Source organism: Oncorhynchus tshawytscha, linkage group LG13 (genome assembly GCF_018296145.1).
Source record: "Oncorhynchus tshawytscha isolate Ot180627B linkage group LG13, Otsh_v2.0, whole genome shotgun sequence".
Taxonomy (NCBI): domain Eukaryota; kingdom Metazoa; phylum Chordata; class Actinopteri; order Salmoniformes; family Salmonidae; genus Oncorhynchus; species Oncorhynchus tshawytscha.
In genome coordinates, this window is record NC_056441.1 from 12,516,675 (window position 1) to 12,544,067 (window position 27,393).

The window sequence follows — 27,393 nt, forward strand, 5'->3', positions numbered from 1 at the left end:
CACTATGTCAACATTCCAGAGTCAACAGCTAGAGGTTCAGGAAAACTATCATACACTTCCTTGCATCTTAGAAACACTCAAGTTGCACTTCAAGTATTCAACAAGGCATGGTTCTTCTCTAAAAAACCTAACCAATACTATGCTTCTTTAGCTACGAATACATGGTTGTTGTTTTTCATACAGTATAACTATGATTCACATACATACAGCCATGCATTAAAAAAGTTCACCCCACCCCAGAAACTTAACACTTCCACCCTTGCTTACAGAGGCAGAAAACATTATTGCAACAATCGTCTGATTTGTCAAATACTTCATGCACTCTGTTTGTTTACACTTCAAGTTTGGTTTGAATCTCCTCTTGACACTCTGAAAAGATTTCAGCTTTTTGTTTTTCAGTTCGACACATTAATGAAGGTTAAATTACACTTTCACAAATCTACCTCTACTGATTAACACGTATCCTTAACAAGAGACAACAGAGCGATGTAGTCTGTAACTTCAATATAATAAACACATAGGAGAAGGAAGCCATATCTCATATACGGTAAGTATTTGTGTAGAAACACAGCCAACCTGGATGTAGTAATTGGGTAGTCCCAGCTCTATAGCCCTAAGGCTCTGATCTGACCTCCTGGGGCCTGTCACAGCAGAGACACACGGGCCTGTAAAGCCATAACCAGCATGCTCAGACTAGAGCCATAATGAGTTCCACAGTGGAGCTCTACTCCCTTCACTAGTTTCCACACTCAGTCCACCATGTAGTCTATAGAAGAATGCAACTGAGCCCCCATTCTGGCTCAGGGTGCATGTAGGCCATAGAGAGCCAACATGGTGTGTTAACATTTAGCTAAGGCCGCTTCAGATTACAGCATAACTCGCCACAAGGCCCAAACCATGCAGCAACTAGGTGTTAAATGTAAATGCACTACAAGTGAGAGGATATAACTCTTCTTTTCTATTTTTTACCCCATTTTCTCCCCAATTTCGTGGTATTCAATTGGTAGTTACAGTCTTGGGTCATCACTGCAACTCCTGTACAGACTCAGGAGAGGCAAAGGTCGAGAGCCGTGCGTCCTCCAAAACACAACCCAACCAAGCCACACTGCTTCTTGACACAATGCCCACTTAACCCAGAAGCCAACAGCACCAATGTGTTGGAAGGAACACCGTGAACCTGGCGACCGTGTCAGCGCGCACTGTGCCCGGCGCGCCACAGGAGTCGCTAGTGCGCCATGGGACAAGGACATCCCTGCCGGCCAAACCCTCCCGTAACCCGGACGACGCTGGGCCAATTGTGTGCCGCTCCATGGGTCTCCCGGTCGCGGCCGGCTGCGACAGAGCCTGGATTCTAACCCAAAATCTCTAGTGGCACAGCTAGCACTGCGATGCAGTACCTTAGACCACTGCGCCACTCGGGAGGCCCCTGGATATGAACTCTTCTATCAAGACCCATTACTTCAGTTAGAAAAATAAAAGGAAGACCTATATGGTAGGAAAATAATCAACTTGAATTCCTGCAGTTTAAGTTCTGCCTAAGTGCTCCTCCCCAAAACTCAGACTTACACCCCCCTCCATGAGCAGGCACTCCCACATTTGACAAACATCTAGCTAGTATTAGTTACATCCTCAAACAAACGTCAGCAGCTGAAATTGTGCAGCGAGTGACACAATCCATTAACAATGCAATTGAAACAAGACAAAGAGAACGAATTGAAGCCTGAAATCTGTTTCTCCTCTGTGAGACAGAAGAGCTTCCAAGCTCCTTACAGTGCTCCTCAACTTCTGTCCTCCGTTTGGTATGCAATTCTCCGTAACTCCAATGCAGCATTGAGATTCTTTCTCATTTCCTAAAAGTGTTTCTGTTCTCCGTCAACGGTGAGGCCCTTGTGATCTCAGAAGGATATATTCTGAAAGGTGGAAAATAGGATCCTTACTATAAATTACTAAAGAGGATAAAGATATATTTGTGTGGATCAGTATTTCCCAAACTCGCTCCTCGGGACCACAAGGGTCCCCGTTTTGGTTTTGCCCTAGCACTACACAGCTGATTCAAATAATCAAAGCCTGATGATGAATTCATTATTTGAATCAGCTGTGTAGTGCTAGGTCAAAAACCAAAACGGGCACCCCTTGTGGTCCCCAGGAGCGAGTTTGGTAAATGCTTGTGTACAGTTGATATAGTGTAACTCAGGTGTGTAAAACTCATTCCACGGAGGGTCGAGTGTCTGGCGTTTTTAGTTCTCCCTTTCAATTTAGACCTAGACAACCAGGTGAGGGGGAGTTCTTTACTAATTAGTGACCTAAATGTATCAATCAAGTACGAGGAAGGAGCGAAAACCAGCAGACACTCGGCTCTGTGTGGAATGAGTTTGACACATGGTGTAACTGGTCCTATTACAATTTAGTATGTCATAACAGTTAGAAATTCAATAATTAGGACAACTGATTGATTTACCAAACAATGCCTTCCTCCCCCTCCTCTCCTAACTGAGAAATCACCTCCTTATACATGTGCAGTTTCCTCTTAAAGCTACTAAAAACCTTTTAAGTCCAAAAAGTAATACATCAACCCTGTAAATGATACCGGGCCTGGCCCATTTGGTGATAACAATGTCCTTCTGCAACATAATGTCAAAAATATATAGAGGAAAGTAAACTAAATAATCATGTTCAATCAAAAGAGCAATTTTCTGCATTTTCAAATGTTTCACTTATTAGAAGAATATAATATTTCTTAGAGACTCTTCGTCTTTTCCTTCATCTTGACCCTTGAATGGAAGTGAGAGTGAAGTGCATGTCTTTTTCCAGAGATCCCAGCTCAGCGCGTGAACGTCGGTCTCATGTGTATCCACCGTCCCCTGATCTGTCCTGTCCAGTTGGACCGCCTCGATCGCGGCCCCTGGTGGCCCTGAGAGGGAGAGACGCCTGTCCTCTCCTCGCCACACCACAGTCCTTAGACCGTGACGAGCGAGAGACAGGCCCCAAATTAAATGAAATACAAATCAAAACCTTAACACATCATGGCCCATGTGTGTCTTTGAGAAAGAGGTCGGTCAAGCCCATGCCATCAGCAGATTATTGGGTGGCAACGGCCCGGTTGTAAAAAAAGGAATGTCGGTTTTTATTTTTTGATGATCGTTGCATTGCTATGGTTACAGTAAGCTCCGACCTTTCCAGTTAATTGGCGATCACATCAAATTACAGAGTGGACTCGCACTGCACTTTACACGTAGTGGTGGCACCTTTCTTTGACAGTTTTAGAACACTGGGTTTCTCCGTGACGCTGTTATCGGACACGGGCCCTGTTAGAGCCTTCTGCTCGCCCTTGGCCTCCGCGTCGCCGTGACTTGGGTAGATGACCAGGAACCAGGCGGTGAGGAAACCCAGGAAGGAGCCGCCGGACGCCACCATGGGGATGACCTGCACACTACCCGTGGCGTCCACTGCTGCACCCAGCGCCGACGCCACCAGGATCTGGGAGATGTACACCTGGCACGACAGGATGGCACAGTCGATGCCGAAACCCCGCTTGGAATTCCCGGGCTGTGGTGGATGTACTGGGAGAGAGGGAGGGGAGAGGTTAGAGGGAGAAGAGGGAAGAGTGAGGGAGACAAGAGAGAGGGAGAAAAGAGAGCAGTAGAGAGGGATAGTAGAGAGAGGGAGAGTAGAGAGAGCAGCGAGGGAGAGTAGAGAGGGAGAGAAGAGAGAGGTAGAGTAGAGAGAGGAGAGTAGAGAGGGGAGTGAGGGAGAGTAGAGAGAGGGAGAGAAGAGATAGAAGAGAGAGGGAGAGAAGAGAGAAGGAGAGTAGAGGGGGAGAGAAGTGAGAGGGAGAGAAGAGAGGGGAGTGAGGGAGAGTAGAGAGAGGGAGAGTAGAGAGGAGAGTAGAGAGAGCAGCAAGGGAGAGTAGAGAGAGGGAAAGTAGAGAGAGGGAGAGGAAGAGAGAGGAGAGTAAAGAGGGGAGTGAGGGAGAGTAGAGAGTAGAGAGGGATAGTAGAGAGAGGGATAGTAGAGAGAGGGAGAGAGGAATAGTAAAGAGAGGGAGAGTAGAGAGAGCAGCGAGAGGAAGAGGGAGAGAAGAGAGAGGGAGAGAAGAGAGTAGAGAGGGAGAGCGATAGTAGAGAGGGAGAGAAGAGAGAGGGAGAGGGATAGTAGAGAGAGTAGAAAGAGGGAAAGTAGAGAGAGTAGATAGAGGGACAGTAGAGAGAGGGAGAGTAGAGAGAGGGAGAGAGAGAGGGAGAGTAGAGAGAGCAGCGAGTAGAGAGAGGGAAAGAAGAGAGGGAGAAGAGAGTAGAGAGAGAAGAGAGTAGAGAGAGGAGAGTAGAGAGAGCAGCGAGGGAGAGTAGAGAGAGGGAGAAGAGAGAGGGAGAAGAGAGAGGGAGGAGAGTAGAGAGGGGAGTGAGGGAGAGTAGAGAGATGGAGAGAAGAGAGAAAAGAGAGAGGGAGAGAAGAGAGAGGATAGTAGAGAGGGAGAGAAGAGAGAGGGAGAGAGGGAGAGAGGGAGAGTAGAGAGAGGAGTGAGGGAGAGTAGAGAGAGGGAGAGAAGAGAGAGAAGAGAGAGGGAGAGAAGAGAGAGAAGAGAGAGGATAGTAAGAGAGGGAGAGAAGAGAGATAACAACAAATGTAGAATCACTGATGCTGGCATTGGATGTGCTGTGGAAGCAGAACAACTTGTGTCTTCAACAGGTGCAGGTGTAGTACTGCAGGTAGTAGCAGTACTACCAGTAGAGCTGGTATGTGTCTCTATGGACGCGGGCCTTGCTTTTTTAACCATGTATCAATTTTCGAGCAAACTGAATGAGCAGCAGCTACGTTTGTCTACATACGGACAGTGAGTGGAATTCCCACGAGAGTAACGGTTAACGTGATTGGATGTTAATTATTTTACTAGGCTGCCTGTATTTGACATTGTGTTGTTATTTCACTGAACACTGGATGGTTTAATTTAATTTTTGGCAGGGAAATGAGGCAACTCGGACGAGAAAAAAACCTCTGCCCTGTTGAAAAATATGAAGATCTTTTTTAAATATATATTTTTTTATGTGAATCACATTTTTATTTTGTGTACCCCCAGCGGCATTATCAGTCTATACTAACTAACCTGTTATATCAGTGTCTACTAACTAACCTGTTATATCAGTGTCTACTAACTAACCTGTTATATCAGTGTCTACTAACTAACCTGTTATATCAGTGTGAAACTAACTAACCTGTTATATCAGTGTCTACTAACTAACCTGTTATATCAGTGTCTACTAACTAACCTGTTATATCAGTGTGCAACTAACTAACCTGTTATATCAGTGTCTACTAACTAACCTGTTATATCAGTGTCTACTAACTAACCTGTTATATCAGTGTCTACTAACTAACCTGTTATATCAGTGTCTACTAACTAACCAGTTATATCAGTGTATACTAACTAACCTGTTATATCAGTGTCTAACTAACTAACTAACCTGTTATATCAGTGTCTACTAACTAACCTGTTATATCAGTGTCTACTAACTAACCTGTTATATCAGTGTGAAACTAACTAACCTGTTATATCAGTGTCTACTAACTAACCTGTTATATCAGCGTATACTAACTAACCGCTTATATCAGTGTATACTAACTAACCTGTTATATCAGTGTGTAACTAACTAACTAACCTGTTATATCAGTGTGTAACTAACTAACTTACCTGTTATATCAGTGTTTACTAACTAACCTACCTGTTATATCAGTGTGTAACTAACTAACCTGTTATATCAGTGTGTAACTAACTAACCTGTTATATCAGTGTGTAACTAACTAACCTGTTATATCAGTGTCTACTAACTAACCTGTTATATCAGTGTTTACTAACTAACCTGTTATATCAGTGTATACTAACTAACCTGTTATATCAGTGTTAACTAACTAACCTGTTATATCAGTGTGTAAATAACTAACTAACCTGTTATATCAGTGTGAAACTAACTAACCTGTTATATCAGTGTCTACTAACTAACCTGTTATATCAGTGTCTACTAACTAACCTGTTATATCAGTGTGAAACTAACTAACCTGTTATATCAGTGTCTACTAACTAACCTGTTATATCAGTGTCTACTAACTAACCTGTTATATCAGTGTCTACTAACTAACCTGTTATATCAGTGTCTACTAACTAACCTGTTATATCAGTGTGTAACTAACTAACCTGTTATATCAGTGTGTAACTAACTAACCTGTTATATCAGTGTGTAACTAACTAACCTGTTATATCAGTGTGAAACTAACTAACCTGTTATATCAGTGTGTAACTAACTAACCTGTTATATCAGTGTCTACTAACTAACCTGTTATATCAGTGTCTAACTAACTAACCTGTTATATCAGTGTGAAACTAACTAACCTGTTATATCAGTGTCTACTAACTAACCTGTTATATCAGTGTGTACTAACTAACCTGTTATATCAGTGTGTGTACTAACTAGTATAGATCCTTACCTCTTTCATCTCATGGTATTGTCCCAGGAGGGCATAAGGGCAGTAGGAGATGCTCATGGAGATGATGCCCATGCTGCTGATCATCACCATGGAGACGTAGACATTGGGGAAGATGGCCATGACAGCTGTACCGATGGAGAAGCCCAGAGTACCCAAGACGTAGATGACCTTGATGCTCAGGTCAAAGTTGTCCAGGTACTTCTGTAGTACGGCTGCAAACAGAATAGAATAGTTTATAAGCATTTGGGAATATAAACAAGGAGATGCTAAATCAAATGTATTTTATAAAGCCCTTTTTAGGTCAGCAGGTGTCACAAAGTGTTTTACAAGATACTCAGTCTAAAACCCCAAAGAACATGCAAAGCAGAAGCGAGAGCACATTGGCGATGCTGGTAACCTAGATTTCATGTGGCCTGGAATAAGTTTGTTTCAGTGTTATCCACACCGTGGCTCAACTGGATGGCACCATGATTTAGTGACCAGTAGCTAATACAACATTCCTCTGGGTGTTTAGATCCTGGGTTCCTGTACAGCTCTTTGTGAGTAGTCTGACTGTACTTGTACAGGTCGTCTCAGCTCACTAGCTCATCACGGTCTAACCCTCCAGCATGTGAACAGAGCCACAGATAGCACCTTGGCTGAAGACTGTGTGCACATTGTTCACTACCGTTTTTATGGCTGCCTCAAAGCACACGGCCTGCACATGCCTGTGTATGGGCATGTGCGCTCATTCATTCATTGGTCACTTCATTTATTTTTTTGTTCACTCGTTCGCTCATTCGTCCGTCCATCCATCCTTCCTTCCTTTCATCCATCATTCAACTCAGTGACTGGTCAGTGACTGGTCAGTGACCTGAGCAGGAGGCAGCTGTCAGGGCGTAGATGACCAGCCCCCAGCAGCCCATCTGAACTCCTTTGTGGTAGTTCTGCAGTTCCGTGGAGTTAGCAGGAGCCTGGAGAGAGAAGATAAAACAACTCAGCTTGGTTACTGAGAGACAATATGAGGCTGGTAGCCCAGAGATTAGAGAAGCAGGCGAGCAACCAGAGTTTAGCAGGTTCAAATCACAGGTTGGCAAGAAAATCTGGTGTGGAGTGAGTTTTTTTGTGTGATCAATAGTGTTTTATTTGCAGAAGACAAGGATATGTACATTTATGCCCAAAAAAGAAAACTTTGCTCAAAAGAAATACAATTGGCTTTATAATAACGTGACACAATGACCTTGGAGTCCCAGCAGCCTTACCGTGGGGTCTCCGTGGTAGATGACCTGGCCCATGAAGTCAGTGTAGAAGACGGCCTCAGCTATGATGGAAAACCAGGTGAGGAGATGACAGACACACAGCCTCATCAGCTCTGGAGGCATCTTCAGCATGGACAGCCACAGCAGCCTGACCGTGGTCTCCGTCTCCCCCTCCTCACTCTCTGTGTCCCCACTGGAGTTGGTGTTGCCTGACTGGTGTCGCGCTCTGGGGTTCTGCTGTCTCCTCTTCTGTCTCCGCTGCACCTCGTAGATGTCGTTCAAGCTGCGCGAGGACTTGATGAGCAGCGCGGCGTTGGCTCGCCGGTAGCGGTAACGGTGGGAGCCCACGCGGCCGTAGTAGGAGAAGGTGCAGGACGGCTGGCGGTAGAAGATGTGGCGGCGGTGCCGCGTGGAGGCGTTGGTGCTGGCCGAGTTCTTCATGACTGAGCGGGCGTGCCCGTTGGTGCCCTGGCCCAAGCCGTTGGCATGCGCCCGGCCGTTGGGCGTCTTCTGCTCGTTGACCTGGTTGTTGAGCAGCTCCTCCTCCTTGTCGCGGTCCTGCTCCTGCAGAAACTGGGACAGCCGGCAGATCTTTTGGAGGTTTTGAGGAGGTCCTGGCTGCCTGTGCTGCTGCTGCGGCGTGGTGGAGAGCCGTGGTAGGATGACAGGTGGTCGGCGAAGATGGAGGGCTCGATATGGCGCAGGAACAGAGCCTCGTGGTCCAGGTGATCTAATGTTGCATCGGCCATTTGCAGCACAGAGTCAGACTTGGACCTCACCATCTCCACATCCAGGAAGTCCATGTTAATGTCGCGAATGAGCGCCCGTCCTCGCCCCCTCTCCGTAGAACTCGTAACGGTCACAAGGGTCATAGATGTCGTCCTCTCCAATGAGCTCCATGTGGGGGTGTTGTGGCCGTGGAGCTTCCCCAGGGTGTCGTTGACCTTGTTGACAGTGGAGGAGGCGGCGTCAGCCTCCTCGTCCAGCCGGTCCTGCTGGGGGCTATACCGCTGCTCCTCGATGCTGAACAGATGCAGAGCCACCGAGATGGTGAACAAGATGGCAGCGAAGAAGAAGAGGATCTGCTCCTGGGACTTGAAGATTGAGCCCAGGAAGGTGTGGGTCCAGTCCAGACCGCCCAGCGCGTAGCCCACCGCTCCCCCACAACCTGGCGCAGACACACACATCATTTCCTGTTTGAGAATATTCAATCTATCAAAACTTTCACAGACATTACAGACACAGGTATGTGATGGAAATATCCTGCTACTAAGACGTGTGCTGTACCAGAGGAGAAGGCGTGGATGTTGAGGGCCATGTCTTGTTCTTCAGTGTCTGCCACATCTAGTAGGTAGGCCCTTATGGGACCCTCTGTTGCGTCTGCACTGAAGTCCAGCACCACCACTCCGAGCACCGTCAGAACGATCCCTATGGGCTGGTTATTTGGCACGTCGCCGACGGCAAGACCTTGCCCACAACCAGAGACTGAGTTAGTATCCTAGCCGGTATAACAGGTTCAGAAAACCAGACCTAATTCACCGACAGAGAGAAAGTTGGACACAGAGACCATTCCATTCCATTATACATATATTGAAAAGCAATATCCATCTTAGTTCCTTTCAGCTCTCCAACTAGGAGCACACTGCTGGATCGATAGGGAGAGGGCGATGAAAAGAGAGAGAGAGAGATGGAGAGAGTTGATAGAGAGATGGAGAGAGATAGAGAGAGATGAAGAGAGATGGAGAGAGATGGAGAGAGAGAGCGAGAGAAAGATGAAAAGAGGTGGAGAGAGAGAGATGGAGAGAGAGATTGAGAGAGATTTGCACATGTCAATCAATACCCGATTAGTGGGTTAGGCCTTCTTACACACAAACACACAGGACACACATACACACACAGGGTACACACACAGGACACACACACATACACACACAGGGTACACACACAGGACACACACACAATAGATCCCAAGTTCATACAACCAGTAGGCCTAGGCTACATTTTTTTTAAAACATAAAAAGTTATGAGTCTGATGCAACAGATCAGAACATTTAACTTTAAAATGTTGATAAACTATTAGCAACGCACACAAGTCAGGAGGCTACGTGCGAATGTTCATTATACAATTAGCGGAAAACACAGTCAAAAGCGCACCCCATGTGCAAAGAGGTTTCATGTGACAGATGAAAATAACCCTTAGAAATGTAGAAATGTATGTAACGTGCTGAGGAAGCCTGCCTTGTATTTGCTGTTTGAGATGCTGCAGCAGCTCTCAACTGTCTGACAGATTTGTCTGCTCAAAGGCTCTGTATCTTTACGCTGTTCAGATGATAACATACATAACAAATATACTATACACACACGCCAATTTAATTCCATTAAATTATGCAAATTAACCAATAGACCGATAAACAAGACCAGTCAAATGGATTTCCACCAATTAAGAGGCTAAAAAGCATTATTTCGCAATTCGATTTTTTTTCTTCTTCTCCTGTCTGACGTCAATTTTATTTATCGGCTGTTCTATTTATTTATTTTTAGGCCCAAATCCGGCTATTGCTGGCTAACGGAAACCCTGACACACCACCATATACCCTAGGTCATTCATAGCCCATTTCCCATAACGCCTTGCGTGGTGTGTGGCTACTCTCGTTGCCCTTGTGTCTGGTCCAAGCTGTGAGAGAGATCTCTGTCTTACCCAGAGATTTAGTATTACCCCAAAGGACATTGGTTCATGGCACACACTGACATTTATTACATATATCATCTCACAGACCAGGAAACACACGTCAAGGTTGACTGGATCATATGTACCCTTATGGCTACAGAGAACATCTAGACGTTACCTCATCTAGATCTTACCTCATCTATGTGTTACCTCATCTATGTGTTACCTCATCTATGTGTTACCTCATCTATGTGTTACCTCATCTATGTGTTACCTCATCTATGTGTTACCTCATCTATGTGTTACCTCATCTATGTGTTACCTCATCTATGTGTTACCTCATCTAGATGTTACCTCATTGGAACACTCCTGTTCTGGTCACACCAATGCAGAGTTATCAAAACAAGCATCTTATTCATCAAAATATAATTTATAATACAAACTAGCCATGAAAGCTTGTGTTTCATTGCCGTAAAACAAAACAAAGCCAAAGCCTTATCGTAAGCGCCATTAGTGTCAATTTCACTGGGAACGTAAACTCCTAGTAGTGAATTTCCATCATAACATTGAGCCCAGAGGAACTCCCCGCACACAACAACAAACAAGTCATTATTCAGACCTTCTTATTAAAGGGGAAATACTATTTTGAAAATCTTTAGCTAATCAACAACGACCACAGATGAGGAAGAGAGGTATACAAGTTGAAGAAAGAAGTCTGTACTGAGTCTGTGTGTAGTCAGTCTGTGTGTAGTCAGTCTGTGTGTAGTTAGTGTGTAGTCAGTCTGTGTAGTCAGTGTGTAGTCAGTCAGTGTGTAGTCAGTCTGTGTGTAGTCAGTCTGTGTGTAGTTAGTGTGTAGTCAGTCAGTGTGTAGTCAGTCTGTGTGTAGTCAGTCTGTGTGTAGTTAGTGTGTAGTCAGTCTGTGTAGTCAGTGTGTAGTCAGTCAGTGTGTAGTCAGTCTGTGTGTAGTTAGTGTGTAGTCAGTCTGTGTGTAGTCAGTCAGTGTGTAGTCAGTGTGTAGTCAGTCAGTGTGTAGTTAGTGTGTAGTCAGTCAGTGTGTAGTCAGTCCATGTGTAGTTAGTGTGTAGTCAGTCTGTGTGTAGTCAGTCTGTGTGTAGTCAGTCTGTGTGTAGTCAGTCTGTGTGTAGTTAGTGTGTAGTCAGTCGGTGTGTAGTCAGTCTGTGTGTAGTCAGTCTGTGTGTAGTCAGTCTGTGTGTAGTCAGTCTGTGTGTAGTTAGTGTGTGTGTAGTCTGTGTGTAGTCAGTCTGTGTGTAGTCAGTCTGTGTGTAGTTAGTGTGTAGTCAGTCAGTGTGTACGTAGTAAGAAAAGCCTTTCTTCCTGACAATGGAATGGCTGATGGGGTGACGCGCAGTGAGCTAGCGCTGGAGACAGGAAGTAGCTCCAGATAGGCATTGAAAGGTAAGAAGGAGGGCACAACAGGAAACGTTTCCCTGTGAACTGGTTCCCAGTCCTTTCCCATGTCACGGAGAATGACGGTTCACAAACACACCGCCCGGCCCAGCAGGTCAGCGGACACAGGAGTCTGTAGCCTTGCTGCTTCTGTTTCTCAGCAAGTTACTGGGACCTGAGATAGGGGTGACGATGCAAAACAATAGCTGCTCTGGGAGGGCTACGACGAGGGCACTGAGCCAACACACCCGTACATACACCTCTCTCCAACACTCTTCAAAGCAACACGTACATACACCTCTCTCCAACACTCTTCAAAGCAACACGTACATACACCTCTCTCCAACACTCTTCAAAGCAACACGTAGATACACCTCTCTCCAACACTCTTCAAAGCAACACGTACATACACCTGTCTCCAACACTCTTCAAAGCAACACGTACATACACCTCTCTCCAACACTCTTCAAAGCAACACGTACATACACCTGTCTCCAACACTCTTCAAAGCAACACGTACATACACCTCTCTCCAACACTCTTCAAAGCAACACGTACATACACCTGTCTCCAACACTCTTCAAAGCAACACGTACATACACCTCTCTCCAACACTCTTCAAAGCAACACGTACATACACCTGTCTCCAACACTCTTCAAAGCAACACGTACATACACCTCTCTCCAACACTCTTCAAAGCAACACGTAGATACACCTCTCTCCAACACTCTTCAAAGCAACACGTAGATACACCTGTCTCCAACACTCTTCAAAGCCACGCGGGCCAGCTAAATCAAATCCAATTGAAATCCAGGACCTGTCAAACTTTTCAGTTTGTTCAGTGACCCATGGAGCCACATCTCCAGCAAGCAGAGAAAATAAAGCTACTTGTCCTCTCTCTTCCACTACTACCAGACTCTTCAGTCCTACTTGGTGGACTGTCCTGAAGCCGGCAGCAAAACAACTCTATGGGTTATCTATCGATCTTCTCCTCTGCTGAACCTTTAAAGCACGGAGCAAAATGGATCCCTCCTCTCTTTCGCCTGCACAGTGTGAGGCACTTAGGGTCACTTCCACTGATAATGAATTTACCAAAGCCGATGGCTGGCTAATGTAGGATGTGAAACTTTTGGTCACGTTGCAGTAGAACAGAATTGAAGTTATAGAATCAGGCTTTTTCCTGACCTTTCTAAACTCAGGAGAACCACAGAGAGAGCTACTTTTCAATTCAATAAGCTTCATATCACACTCCAGAAGAGGGCTTATTAGGTGAGGCAGAAAGCCTGCCGGACGGTCTGGCTGCTATAGTCTATCCTGTGAACTCAATCATGTCTCTCTCTCGGATTCACATTTCAGTCATTTAGCAGACACTCTCTTATCAAGAGAGACTTTACAGTAGGGAGTGCAGACATTTTCCCCATAGTGGTCCCATGTGGGAATCAAAACCACAAACCTGGCATTGCAAGTGCCAAGCTCTAGCAACTGAGCCACACACACACACACACACACACACACACACACGATCCCAAGTTCATACAACCAGTAGGCCTAGGCTACAAAAAAAAAAAAAAAAAAAGTTATGAGTCTGATGCAACAGATCAGAACGTTTAACTTTATAATGTTGATAAACTATTATTTCTTCATATTATAAGCACAGCAACGCACACAAGGCAGGAAGCTACGCGTGAATGTTCATTATGCTATTAAAACACTGTTGTCAAAAGCACACCCCATATGCGAGCGGTTTCACGTGACAGAGATGAATATATCCGTTAGAAATGTAGAAAGAGGGGAGAAGTAAATGAGGAAAACACATTTCAATTGAAGTCATTGAGTTGCACAACTGACTAGGTATCGCCACGTTTCCCTTCCCCTAATATGCAACAACTAGCATGGGCTGCTAATATGACTAGGATTGTTCCTTTGGCTACTGGACAATGAAAGAAAGTTGATATCAAATAATTGTCTCTACAGATATGGTCTGATTTTGGCTACTTTTGAAGCAAGGTAAGACATGCCTCATAATATTTAGTAAAACGTTAAGGTTTCAAACAATTAAGTATATGTTTTTACAATGCATACTGCCTCCAGCTCCTTGCAAAGTGGTGTGTGACACGCTGATGAAGCCTGCCTTCTGTTGCCTACGCTTTTGCTGTTTGAGATGCTGTGGCAGCAGCTCACGCTCTGTCTGACAGATTTCCCGCTCAAAGGCTCTTTATCTGTATACATAACAAATATACTGTACACATGCACCAATTTAATTACACTCAATTATGCAAATTAACTATAGACCGATAAGCATGACCAGTCAAATGCATTTACACCGACTGGTATTTCCATGAATTAATAGGCTGAACAGCATTTCGAAATGGAATTTTCTATTCTTTTTAACCCTAACCCTGCCTAACGCCCAGTTCCAACGCTGGCCCTCTGTAGCTCAGCTGGTGCTTGTAACACCAGGGATAGTGGGTTTGATTCCTTGGACCACCCATATATAAAATGAATGCACACATTACTGTAGTTGCTTTGGAAAAAATACATGTTTTATCACATCCATTGTATACGCAGTGGTGGAAAAAGTACCCAATTTTCATACTTGAGTATAAGTAAAAGTGAAAGTCACTCAGTAAAATACTAATACTACTTGAGTAAAAGTCTTAAAGTATTTGGTTTTAAATTTACTTAAGTAGCAAAAGTAAATGTAATTGCTCAAATATACATAAAAATATACTTTTGATCCACCTCTTAGAAAAAAAAAAAATAATAATAATATATATATTATAAACACTTAACTTCTTATGGCTGGGGGCAGTATTGAGTAGCTTAGATGAATAAGGTGCCCAGAGTAAACTGCCTGCTACTCAGTCCCAGAAGCTAAGATATGCATATTATAGTATCATAGTATATTTGGATAGGAAACACTCTGAAGTTTCTAAAACTGCTTGAATGATGTCTGTGAGTATAACAGAACTCATATGGCAGGCAAAAACCTAAGAAAAAAATCCAACCCGGGAAGTGGGAAATCTGAGGTTTGTTGTTTTTCAACTTATTCCCTATTGAAGATACAGTGGGATATTGGTCATGTTGCACTTCCTAAGGCTTCCACTAGATGTCAACAGTCTTTAGAACCTTGTTTGATGATTCTACTGTGAAGTGGGGGCTCATAATGGCTGTTTGAGCCAGGTGTCTGGCAGAGTGTCATGAGCTCGTGACGTGAGAGCGAGCTCTGTTCCATTGCATTTCTACAGACAAAGGAATTGTCCGGTTGGAACATTATTGAAGATTTATGTTAAAAAACTTCCTAAAGATTGATTGTGTACTTCGTTTGACATGTTTCTACGGACTGTAACGGAACTGTTGGACTTTTCGTCTGCTCATGCGTCATGAATTTGGATTTGTGAACTGAACGCGCTAACAAAAGGAGGTATTTAGACATAAAAATGAACTTTATTGAACAAATAAAAACATTTATTGTGGAACTGGGATTCCTGGGAGTGCATTCTGATGAAGATCATCAAAGGTAATTTTATATTTATAATGCTATTTCTGACTTCTGTTGACTCCAACATGGCGGATATCTCTTTGGGTTGTTTTAGTCTCTGAGCGTCGTACTCAGATTATTGCCTAGTTTGCTTGTTTTTTAAAATCTGACACAGCGGTTGCATTAAGGAGAAGTGTATCTAAAGTTCCATGTATAACACTTGTATTTTCATCAACATTTATGCTGAATATTTCTGTAAATTGATGTGGCTCTCTGCAAAATCACTGGATGTTTTTGGAACTACTGAACATAACGCGCCAATGTATACTAAGATTTTTTTATATAAATATGAACTTTATCGAACAAAACATACATGTATTGTGTAACATGAAGTTCTATGAGTGTCATCTGATGAATATCATCAAAGGTTACTGATTATTTCTATCTCTATTTCTGATTTTTGTGACTCCTCTCTTTGGCTGGAAAAATGGCTGTGTTTTTCTGTGACTTGGCTCTGACCTAACATAATCGTTTGTGGTGCTTGCGCCGTAAAGCCGATTTGAAATCGGACACTGGTGGGATTAACAAGAAGTGTATCTTTAAAATGGTGTGAAATACTTGTATGTTTGAGGAATTTTAATTATGAGATTTCTGTTGTTTGAATTTGGCGCCCTGCACTTTCACTGGCTGTTGTCATATCGATCCCGTTAGCGGGATCTCAGCCCAAAGAGGTTTTTAAGTATCAAAAGAAAAGTATAGATCATTTAAAATTCCTTATATTATGCAAACCAAATGGCACAATTGTTTTTTTTTATTTTTTATTTACTGATAGCCAGGGGCACACTCCAACACTCAGACATAATTTACAAGCAAAACATCTGTGTTTAGCCTGTTTAGTGTTTAGTGAGTCCGCCAGATCAGATGCAGTAGGAATGACCAGGAATTCTTTCTTTTTAAGTGCGTGAATCAGACCGTTTTCCTGTCCTGCTAAGAATTCAAAATGTACCGAGTACTTTTGGGTGTAGAAAGTACATTGTTTCTTTAGGAATGTAGTGGAGTAAAAGCAAAAGTTGTCAAAAATATAAATAGTAAAGTAAAGTACAGACACCCCCAAAAAATACTTAAGTAGTTCTTTAAAGTATTTTTACTTAAGTACTTTACACCACTGGGTCTGATATACCATGACTGTCAGCCAATCAGCATTCAGGGCTCGAACCACCCAGTTTATAATATATTATTTGTTACCTATGAGTGACCCGTTGAGGAAGAGTGCCACTCCGAACAGCACGCCCACACACAGGGCCAGGATGAAAGGGCGTCGCCGGCCCCATTTCAGGGTGCAGCGATCGCTGGCTGAGCCAATCAGAGGTGTGAAGATCAGGCCCAGGATGGGGCTCAGGAACCATGTCAGGCTGTAATACTGTTCTGGAAGACCTGGAGATCGACAGGAAGGAAACGAGAAGGGGTTAGGGTTTATCATCAAATATAAACGCAACATGTAAAGCATTGGTCCCATGTTTCATTAGTGGAAATAAAAGATCCCTGAATTATTCCATACACACAAAAAGCTGATTACACACACTCATTTTCTCTGGGCTATTAAGGCTACCTGCACGTTTCTGTCATCTTGGTCAAAGTAGCCCTTTTTCGTAGTGTTACTTGCTGCATGACAAAGCAGATTCGGTGAAGTTTGCCAATTCACTGCCTACTACGCAGGCACAGAACGGAGTCCTGGTGTACATAAATGGGGTAGCCTACATGCTAGTAATATGCAAGTAACAACACCATCTTAGAAGGACACTTGTGGGTGATTGTCATTCATCCATCGTCTTATCCAACAAACTGATATTTGGAAACATTTTGTCACAATGAATCATACCAACTGTCTGTTCTGTGTTTAAGATCCATTCAAGTGCAATACGTTAGATGAGGCCTATTCTGCCTTCTATTCTTTTGGCCAAGTGGCTTTTGATTTGGCGCCATCCAGTGGCTGTTTCGTGTAGCAGCAGCTAGCGTGTACTCCGCTGTGCTACTTCTTTGTTGGTGGTAAAACAGGAAAAATAGGAAATGATGCAGTTCATGATGTTGGAAAAGAGTGACATAATACGGAGGTTTATCTTCTGCCATCCTTCTTGTTAAGCCTTCGTTAAGCATGGCCTGTAAGTACAAATCATTTCTAAGATGTTTATCTTTTAGTATTCTAAGTATTTTCTTCAGGTCATGTTTTAATTCTGAGTTTTTAAGTAAATCGATTACATGTATTCCCTCATTAGCCTAGCCTGCCTGTTAAGTGCTGTTTTGGAGCTAGCTTCTCTTCACACTTAAGTTAGTTTACATGTTATATAAATACTAATCCTATTTAGAACAATATTCAAACAGGATATGTTTTCTATGTACAGTGTTGGTCAAGTATTGTATTGTTCACTATGTGACTATGATGTCGGTTAGACTCGGTTGTGCATTAATAATGCCTTTTAGTCTGAGATGCTCCAATGACTTCATTTTTACACCGTTTCAACTATAAAACTGGAGGGTTATGGAAAGCCTATCCCTGACTCTGGTTAAGTTCTTGATTAGAGTTTGGCTGGCTGTCACATTATGGTTGCATACACCTTAAGGAGGACAGTACGAGGCCACACCCCCTCACCGTGTTAGACGAGGCCACACCCCCTCACCGTGTTAGACGAGGCCACACCCCTCACCGTGTTAGACGAGGCCACACCCCCTCACTGTGTTAGACGAGGCCACACCCCCCACATTTTCAATGAAGTAAAGTGATCATTTATAATATAAAACTTTGCCAGCGAGAACAAATCTCACATTTCATTCTAAGAACTCTGGAATCAGCTAAAAAATGAAATAAAAAGAGTAGGCTACTCTTATACCTGCTCAGAAAATGTTATAACTTTCCCACTGGGAACACACTGGTCGAATCAATGTTGTTTCCACTATAGTGGATTATAGTCTTATCAGAGTGTAGACTAGTGGGTTATGGTCTTATCAGAGTGTAGACTAGTGGGTTATGGTCTTATCAGTGTGTAGACTAGTGGGTTATGGTCTTATCAGAATGTAGACTAGTGGGTTATGGTCTTATCAGAATGTAGACTAGTGGGTTATGGTCTTATCAGTGTGTAGACTAGTGGGTTATGGTCTTATCAGAATGTAGACTAGTGGGTTATGGTCTTATCAGAGTGTAGACTATACAGGATCTCACAGTAAGTGAAGCCCTGTTCACATTCTGGTTCAAGTGAACCTGATGGTTGTTGTTGATGACCATGACCCAGGTGGCTTGGGAACCCAGAGCTCCACTGTGCCCCAAACATCACTACTTCCTGTTGCCTGTAGACGGACTTGCTGTAGACATGTCCTTATGACCCCTCAATGACCAATCAATGAGACATGACTTCCTGCTCAAGGTTTTAATTGAGGTTACTCACAGGGCCCCAAAACTGTGTTTCTGTAAATTGTTCACTTGTTTTGGTCACAACCTGCTGTCGGCGTCGGATACAAACACATAAAATGTCGCAAACAGATTTTAATCTGTCGGTAAGCAGTTTGTTTCTTTGGGAAAGCGGTCGGGGTAAACAGGATGTCCGATTCTAGTAAATAAAGACCAGGATTTTTCTCTCCACCGGGTCAAAGATGTGGAACAATACTGAGAGCAGTGTGACTCGCACTACTTCAGGATATATTTACTGTTGCCCAGCGAGACTTAGGACAGACAGATTTAGACCATGTAGGAAAGAGCAGAGTCACAAAACTAGACAGAGAGAGGGGGGTGAGGGACAGAGAGCGACAGTGAGAGGGACAGAGAGACAGATGGACAGAGGCAGAGAGCGAGAGACAAATGAAAAATGGAAACAACCCACAGGAAAAATGAAAACAACCCACAGTGGGTAATAAGGATGTGAGAAGGGGGAAACCCACAGTGGGTAATAAGGACGTGAGAAGGGGGCAACCCACAGTGGGTAATAAGGACGTGAGAAGGGGGCAACCCACAGTGGGTAATAAGGACGTGAGAAGGGGGCAACCAACAGTGGGTAATAAGGACGTGAGAAAGGGGCAACCCACAGTGGGTAATAAGGACGTGAGAAGGGGGCAACCCACAGTGGGTAATAAGGACGTGAGAAGGGGGCAACCCACAGTGGGTAATAAGGACGTGAGAAGGGGGCAACTCACAATCTTCTCCATCAAAGACGTTAATCTTGACACATCATTCCCATTTGACACACAATGGCGTCCCATGTGTGGAACTGAACTGTACGAACACAGCTGGCTCATTCATATGGCTCTGGTCCAGGCCTTACAGTGTGTTCAGTCAGTCTTGGTGCCAGCTCATATAGCTCCACAACGGAATCATTAGACACAAATGCTATCAGTGCATCTTGTGGAATTCCTTGGGTAAGCAAGGTGTCAGGTCAGTTTACCCTTCCCAACCCAATGACCATTAGGCCACAGTCAATAACAATGACATTTACATTGACTTGGCTGAGACACTTAGAGGTGATTTATCGATGGCTAATGTCTGGAAGTGGATGGGACATGTAGAAGGACAAAGGTTTTTATGACTTCTACGAGCTTAACAGTCTAGAGTCTGGTCTGTCTCATGTGTCACAACACCTTATATAGTAGGCCCTGGGCTGCAAAAGCTGCTCAGATCAAAACAAGTGTCACACACACACACAAATTAACCACCTGTACACTAATTTACGCTCCCAGGATGGAGCTTTCGACCTGTCCATTCCTCCTTTGCTGCTGCCATTTAGATATAAAACAATTTCATCCGATACGTCACCCTTCCCATCCAACCATTTTTATTAGAGGGCTTTTCTTGCGAAAATGAAACTGACCATAAATCATGTTGGGGTCTGAGTGGTTGGTGTGAAAAGTGAAAGCAAGTCAGGGACTGTAGGAGAGAGGGAGGAGGGCTTGGGGGGATGAAGTGAAGTAGCCACAGGCTGGATGATAGAGGACTGGCAGGAAACGGGTGCTTTCTGGGGCTGCGCTGCTGCCAGCTATACTTGGTCAGGTGCATAACAGCCTGCCTGGCCTTAACACTTGGAGGGAGAGAGACAGACAGAGGAGGAAACATAGCAGGACCTCAACAGACCAGGGTTACAATACAAATCATTGTCCCAAATGGCATACTATTCCCTATATAGTGCCCTACTTTTGATCAGAGCCGATAGGGCTTTATAGGGAATAGGTTGCTGCTTGGGAAACACCCATTAACAACTGCTAACAAAGCCCTCTTCAAGAAAAACACCTTGACAACAATCCATGTGTAGCTGAGATGGCTGGCAGTTTAAAATCCTTGGCAACAGGGACAGAGAGGGGTCCATCTACACTCTTTGGAAAAAAAGGTGCAATCTAAAAGGGTTATTCAGCTGTCCCCATAAGATAATCCTTTGGAGATCCCTTTCGGGTTCCATGTAAAACCCTTTTCACAGAGGGTTCTACATGGAACCCAGGAACCCAAAATGGTTCCACCTGGAACCAAATAGGGCTCTCCTATGGGGGACAGCCGAAGAACCCCTTTGGAACCCTTTATGCTAAGAGTGTCGGCTAGCAGAGTGATGTCCTGTATGAATTATTTACAGGATCATTTCACATGCTGTTCTCAACCCTCACTGTGTTTCCAACAATAGAAATGCTGTTCTCAACCCTCACTGTGTTTCCAACAATAGAAATGCTGTTCTCAACCCTCACTGTGTTTCCAACAATAGGAATGCTGTTCTCAACCCTCACTGTGTTTCCAACAATAGGAATGCTGTTCTCAACCCTCACTGTGTTTCCAACAATAGGAATGCTGTTCTCAACCCTCACTGTGTTTCCAACAATAGGAATGCTGTTCTCAACCCTCACTGTGTTTCCAACAATAGGAATGCTGTTCTCAACCCTCACTGTGTTTCCAACAATAGGAAGAGCTAATATGCAAGCAGTGGGTCTCAGCCAATGAATAATTATGTGATGCACAACCAACCGAAACACAGAGTGAAGATATAGAAGCTGAGAGAGAGTGAAGATATAGAAGCTGAGAGAGAGTGAAGATATAGAAGCTGAGAGAGAGCGAGACTGAGCTTGAGAGAGAGAGAGAAGCTGAGTGAGAGTGAAGATATAGAAGCTGAGAGAGAGCGAGACTGAGCTTGAGAGAGAGAGAGAAGCTGAGTGAGAGTGAAGATATAGAAGCTGAGAGAGAGCGAGACTGAGCTTGAGAGAGAGAGAAGCTGAGTGAGAGTGAAGATATAGAAGCTGAGAGAGAGAGAGACTGAGCTTGAGAGAGAGAGAGAAGCTGAGTGAGAGTGAAGATATAGAAGCTGAGAGAGAGAGAGACTGAGCTTGAGAGAGAGAGAGAAGCTGAGTGAGAGTGAAGATATAGAAGCTGAGAGAGAGCGAGACTGAGCTTGAGAGAGAGAGAGAAGCTGAGTGAGAGTGAAGATATAGAAGCTGAGAGAGAGCGAGACTGAGCTTGAGAGAGAGAGAGAAGCTGAGTGAGAGTGAAGATATAAACTGAGTGTACAAAACATTAAGTTAAGAACACCTGTTCTTTCCATGACATAGACTGACCAGGTGAATCCAGGTGGAAGCTGTGATCCCTTATTGATGTCACTTGTTAAATCCACTTCAATCAGTGTAGATGAAGAGGAGGAGACGGGTTAAAGAAGGATTTTTAAGCCTTTTAATACAATTGCGACATGGATTGTGTATGTTTGCCATTCAGATGGTGAATGGGTAAGACAAAAGATTGAAATGCATTTGAACAGGGTATGGTAGTAGGTGCCAAGCACACCGGTTTGTGTCAAGAACTGCAAATGCTGCTGGGCTTTTCACGTTCAACAGTTTCCTGTGTGTAGCAAGAATGATCCACCAACCCAAAGGACATCCAGTCAACTTGACACAACTGTGAGAAGTGTAAGAATATTTCCAAGATAAAGAGAGAGACAGAGGACTAACAGCCAATAGAGGACTAAAGATCAATGGAAATAGTGTTTTTTTCTGTAGTAGGGGATTAATGCAGGGACATGGGAGGAATTTGTCTGTATATTGAGTCTGAAATAGGATACTTATCTGGCCATTGGCCCAGTTTTATTGCAAGGAATTCTAATTGGTCAACCACAGGCTAGGGCTGGGTTATAAAACTAGATCCTGCCCCTTTGTTCCCTGGAGAGAGTCTCAGGAGAGCATCACTGAGGACAGGGGAGAGGAGAGAGTCTCAGGAGAGCATCACTGAGGACAGGGGAGAATGACCATCTACTTCCAAGCATGATTTGTCCTATTTGAACAAACCCTGATTTGATTTGGGGTCTGTGTTATTAAAGAATAACATCAACTGCTAACAAAAGCATTGGAGTCAACATGGGCCAGCATCCCTGTGGAATGCTTTCAACACCTTGTAGAGTCCATGCCCTGACAAATTTAGGCTGTTGTGAGGGCAAATGGGGGGGTAGCAACACAATATTAGGAAGATGTTCTTAATGTTCAGACACATAGAGAAAGAGATAAAGAGAAAGAGAGAAAGAGAGCAAAAGAGAGAAAGAGATTGAGGGACTAAAAGAGAGAGATGCCAGTTTAAATGCATTGACACATTTGTAGCAGAGCCCCTGAGAGGTGAGAGCGGTGGAAGGGGGGGGGGGGACTGGCCTACATCGTGTTGGGATGTGAGTCATAACGTTTGTGTGAGGGGGAGTGTCCGTGAGGAGACTATTTTATAAAACGCCCATCCATTCCAGAAGAGATGCGTTCCTACTCACACAAACACACTACATTTGATGGATGGAGGCAACAGAGCACTCGTTTCCCAGTTAAACAGTGGTGCGGTACACTCTTAGAAAAAAAGGGTAGAACCCTTTTGGGTTCCATGTAGAACCCTCTGTGTACAGGGTTTTACATGGAACCAAAAGGGTTCTACCTGGAATCGAAAAGGGTTTATCCTATGGGGACAGCCAAAGAGCCCTTTCAGGTTCTAGATAGCACCTTTTTTTCTAAGAATGTAGGGAGCAGTGATTAGAGCAGCCGGGTCCACAGTACTGCCGGTTCCACTGTACTGCCGGGTCCACTGTACTGCCGGGTCCACTGTACTGCCGGGTCCACTTTACTGCCGGTTACACTGACAATGTACTATAGCTTGTAAACAACTTCAGAAAACCAGAGGAGCGAAACTTCAATTCATTCTGTAGCCTAGAGATAACTATCAACAATAGACAATAACACTGAAATACAATTAAGAAACTAAATAAACTGCATCAACAAAATATAATTTTGTTACGCACTTAAGAAGTGAAACATGATGACAGGTGGAGGCTCCTGCCAATAGAGCCACCGGTGGCACAGCGGCCTGCCTGCCTTCCTGCAGTTGACATCGAAAAGGGTGATTTAATTACTGAGGGCGGTTTAAAGTGCACCCAGTGATGAAGAGCTTTGCCAGGCTCCGACGACCGAGCAGAGAGCAGGGTATATCTGACTCAAATAAGAGACCTAGAGACAGACAGACAGGACAGACAGAAATCCCCCTCACGGCAGGCTATGTTGCAGCGTTTGTTTGTTTTCCGTGCTGAGCTGAGGGTGTGTGTGCATGTCTGTGTATGTGAGTGAGTGAGAGTGAGAGGGGGGGTTGTGTTTGTATTGGTGCATTCATTAAGCAGCGAAAGGAGATGCTCAGGACCCAGATTGGGGAGTCCGTACTGCCCTGTAATACAGAATAGAAGACAGCCAGGACAGGGGAGTCCGTACTGCCCTGTAATACAGAATAGAAGACAGCCAGGACAGGGGAGTCCGTACTGCCCTGTAATACAGAATAGAAGACAGCCAGGACAGGGGAGTCCGTACTGCCCTGTAATACAGAATAGAAGACAGCCAGGAGAAGAGCTAGCTCAGCAGTCCCGCAGTATGAATCACACACACACACGCACAGCTGTCTGTTCCCCCTTCTTAGCGTGTAGAACAGTAGTGTCATCAAGGTGCCTTCAAGGTCATTTGCACAGTGCGGTAAGATGATGTATTGTGTGTTAGCAGTGTACGGGTGAATGAGAAGAGAGGGGCCATCCTCAGCTCTGATTGATTGATTCCAAATGTAACAAGGAGATTTTGTTTTATGCTGCATCCACTCTGCTCGCCTTTAAAACTGCAAGAAACAACACACACACACACACACACACACACACACACACACACAGCTGTTAGTCAGCAGTGTTACATAATACTGCAGTAGTCAGTAGTCAGCCACAGTCCTGGGACACTGCAGTAGAGGTGGAGGAAGAGAGGATTCTTCCTCCAATCAACCCCAGCAGAGACATGGTGAATTTAACACAGACGGGGACAAAATAAGACTAAATTGCGTCATGTTGTATGTTTACAGATTATGAAAGGGAGACTTTGGGATTTTGGCAATGAGACCCTTTATATACTTCCGCTAACGTGAGTTAGCATTGGCTTGTGAAATGACCTCCAACTTCCTTCATACTGGACACAGACATAACAATGGTATCCACAAGTTCATCTGACTCTGGGGAAGTAGGTAAAGGGCCTCCTTGACAACATCCCTTTAACACAGCCCCCCAAAGTCAAATCAGACAGAAGATCACTAAAAATGAGACATTTCTTACATTATACTGTCGTCTCCATGGACTCCCTCACAATACAGAACTCTAAATTCCCTTTTTTTTTTACAACTGGGAGTAAACCACAGCATCACAGATTCTAGGCTAAAATGAACTGCTGCAGTAGCATCTGCAACGTTCTGTGACAACACAACAACAACAACATTACCACCCAGTCACTACACCTCATTAAACATTCTCTATTGGAAGCTAGTCAGACAAATTAGGTTCCCAACGGGGCTCCTGGAACGAAATAGGTCACAGTGTGGGTGTTTCCTGCTTTTGTGGGCACAGATGGCTCAAGGTTCGGAGAGTGATGACGATGGCTATATTGAAATAAAACAAACCCTAAATGAATAGGTCTCGCTCTAGCCAAAGGATCTGGGTTCAACAGGCACTGATTGTTTTGGGGAAGCTGATGAAAAGCCTCACAGGCCATGAAACAATGGAAGACAACCAGAGAGAATAAAGGTTGATTGTAAAGAGCGTGGTAATGTTTATGATATTAAAAAGAACAGAGGCCAACATGGACCATAAAGCTCCTAGGCTTAATGGTTCCCATCAGGGTTTTTTAATTTATTTTTTTATTTTACCTTTATTTAACCAGGTAGGCTAGTTGAGAACAAGTTCTCATTTGCAACTGCGACCTGGCCAAGATAAAGCATAGCAGTGTGAACAGACAACACAGAGTTACACGTGGAGTAAACCGGGGTCGGGGCCAATTCCATTTCAAATCCAGTCAATTCAGGAAGTACACTGAAATTCCAATTATATTCAATACTTTTCAATGAGGGAAAATTTGGAATTGGAATTTGGTTTAATTTCAGAATAGAAATGGAATAGACCCCAACCCCGGTTCCCATCCTTTTATTACCAATGGTTTTGTTTCTAGTTGGCCTGTTATAGTCAATCTATGTTCAACCCATCAGATCCATGGTCACTGTGATGTCTAGGAACAAGACGTTAGCCTAACACATTGCATAATGCATTTTATAGTCAAAAATGAGCTAAAGCTCACACTGACAATTATTAAAAATCCATTATGAAAGAGAGAGTGTGTGTGTGTGTGTGTGAGAGAGACACTCGGCTCTATCTGTGAGATGTGGCATACCCATGAGGCACGGCACAGTGATGTCTGGGGGCTGGCAGCAGGCTGGCAGCAAGCTGTGAGATGCGTGTGTGTGTGTGCCTCAAAGCCTCTCTCTATCAGCAAGCTCCAGAGTCACGGAAGGTTCCTGACCCCTGCCTGCCCACACACACTGCTTCCCGTGTGACATCACACACACACACACAGCTTCCTGTGTGACATCACACACACAGCTTCCTGTGTGACATCACACACACAGCTTCCTGTGTGACATCACACACACTGCTTCCTGTGTGACATCACACACACTGCTTCCTGTTTGACATGTAATAAGGTAAAGGGCCCCATAGGACGACATGGGATGAGCCCCATAGGACGACATGGGATGAGCCCCATAGGACGACATGGGATGAGCCCCATAGGACGACATGGGATGAGCCCCATAGGACGACATGGGATGAGGCCCATAGGACGACATGGGATGAGCCCCATAGGACGACATGGGATGAGCCCCATAGGACGACATGGGATGAGCCCCATAGGACGAAATGGGATGTGCCCCATAGGACGACATGGGATGAGCCCCATAGGACGACATGGGATGAGGCCAGCTCATATTGACAGAGTACTGGACAAATGAACGAGCACATGACATGACGCACACAGCTCATATCAGAGTGCTATATGTCATCTAGCTATCATCTCACGTTAATGAAAGGAAAACGCCCCAGCTTAATGTGAATTAAAGCAGTTAGATCTGATAGAGTGATGAGATGAGTCTACCGCAAGTCCTCCATCTCGTTGCCTGAGTTCAACTGTGAGCAGTCAGAGAAATGGCAAAATCTCTCCTTGCTGTCTAACTGGGAGGGAAAGAGGGACAGCGAGCCAGCAGTAGTGGGTGCCCTGGGGGGGGCTGTGTGTATTTGTGTGTGTGTGTGTGTGTGTGTGTCATAGCAGTATAGATTTCAGAGGTCGACTAGCAGTGCATTCATTAAACCCACAGTGGGATTTCACAGTGTGTAAGTCAATGGCTGTTCTTTGTGGCCACACCATAACCTTGCTGAGATTGGACATTGGACATACGCTATGCAATGTTCAGCTAGTTTAGAGGTAGGCAACTTGATGTTTTTACTGAACTGGAAGAACAGGTGACCAGACCAAGTGATCCATTAGCTCAGTTGGTCAGGTCTGGTGCCTCCAATCCTGCAGCACTCCAGGAACAGGGTTGCCTACCCCCGAGATAGATTACCTAAACATGTCATCTAGCATTATTTATTGGAGTCAACTGTGTAGTGCAAAACATGGCCCAGGGGGGCCACAGGACCGGGTTGGGGCAAGGACAAAACCCAAAACGTGGACCCAGGGGGGCCACAGGACCGGGTTTGGGCAACCCTGATCCGAGCTGTGACCCTACTTATACAATGTCCAACTGACAAT

At 44.4% G+C, this 27,393-nt stretch overlaps 1 protein-coding gene across 1 annotated transcript in view; it reads right to left on the bottom strand.

The window, feature by feature from the left end:
• Positions 1-2,037: 2,037 nt before the first annotated feature.
• The window catches only part of LOC112238448 (solute carrier family 45 member 4-like), a 57,690-nt gene continuing 32,334 nt past the window's right edge, over positions 2,038-27,393 (bottom strand). The window contains 9 exon segments of the mRNA XM_042295181.1: positions 2,038-3,548; positions 3,551-3,560; positions 6,478-6,689; positions 7,331-7,430; positions 7,719-8,309; positions 8,312-8,554; positions 8,669-8,883; positions 9,003-9,182; positions 16,519-16,707. Coding sequence (XP_042151115.1) covers positions 3,202-3,548; positions 3,551-3,560; positions 6,478-6,689; positions 7,331-7,430; positions 7,719-8,309; positions 8,312-8,554; positions 8,669-8,883; positions 9,003-9,182; positions 16,519-16,707 — 2,087 coding nt within the window. The 3' untranslated portion in view covers positions 2,038-3,201.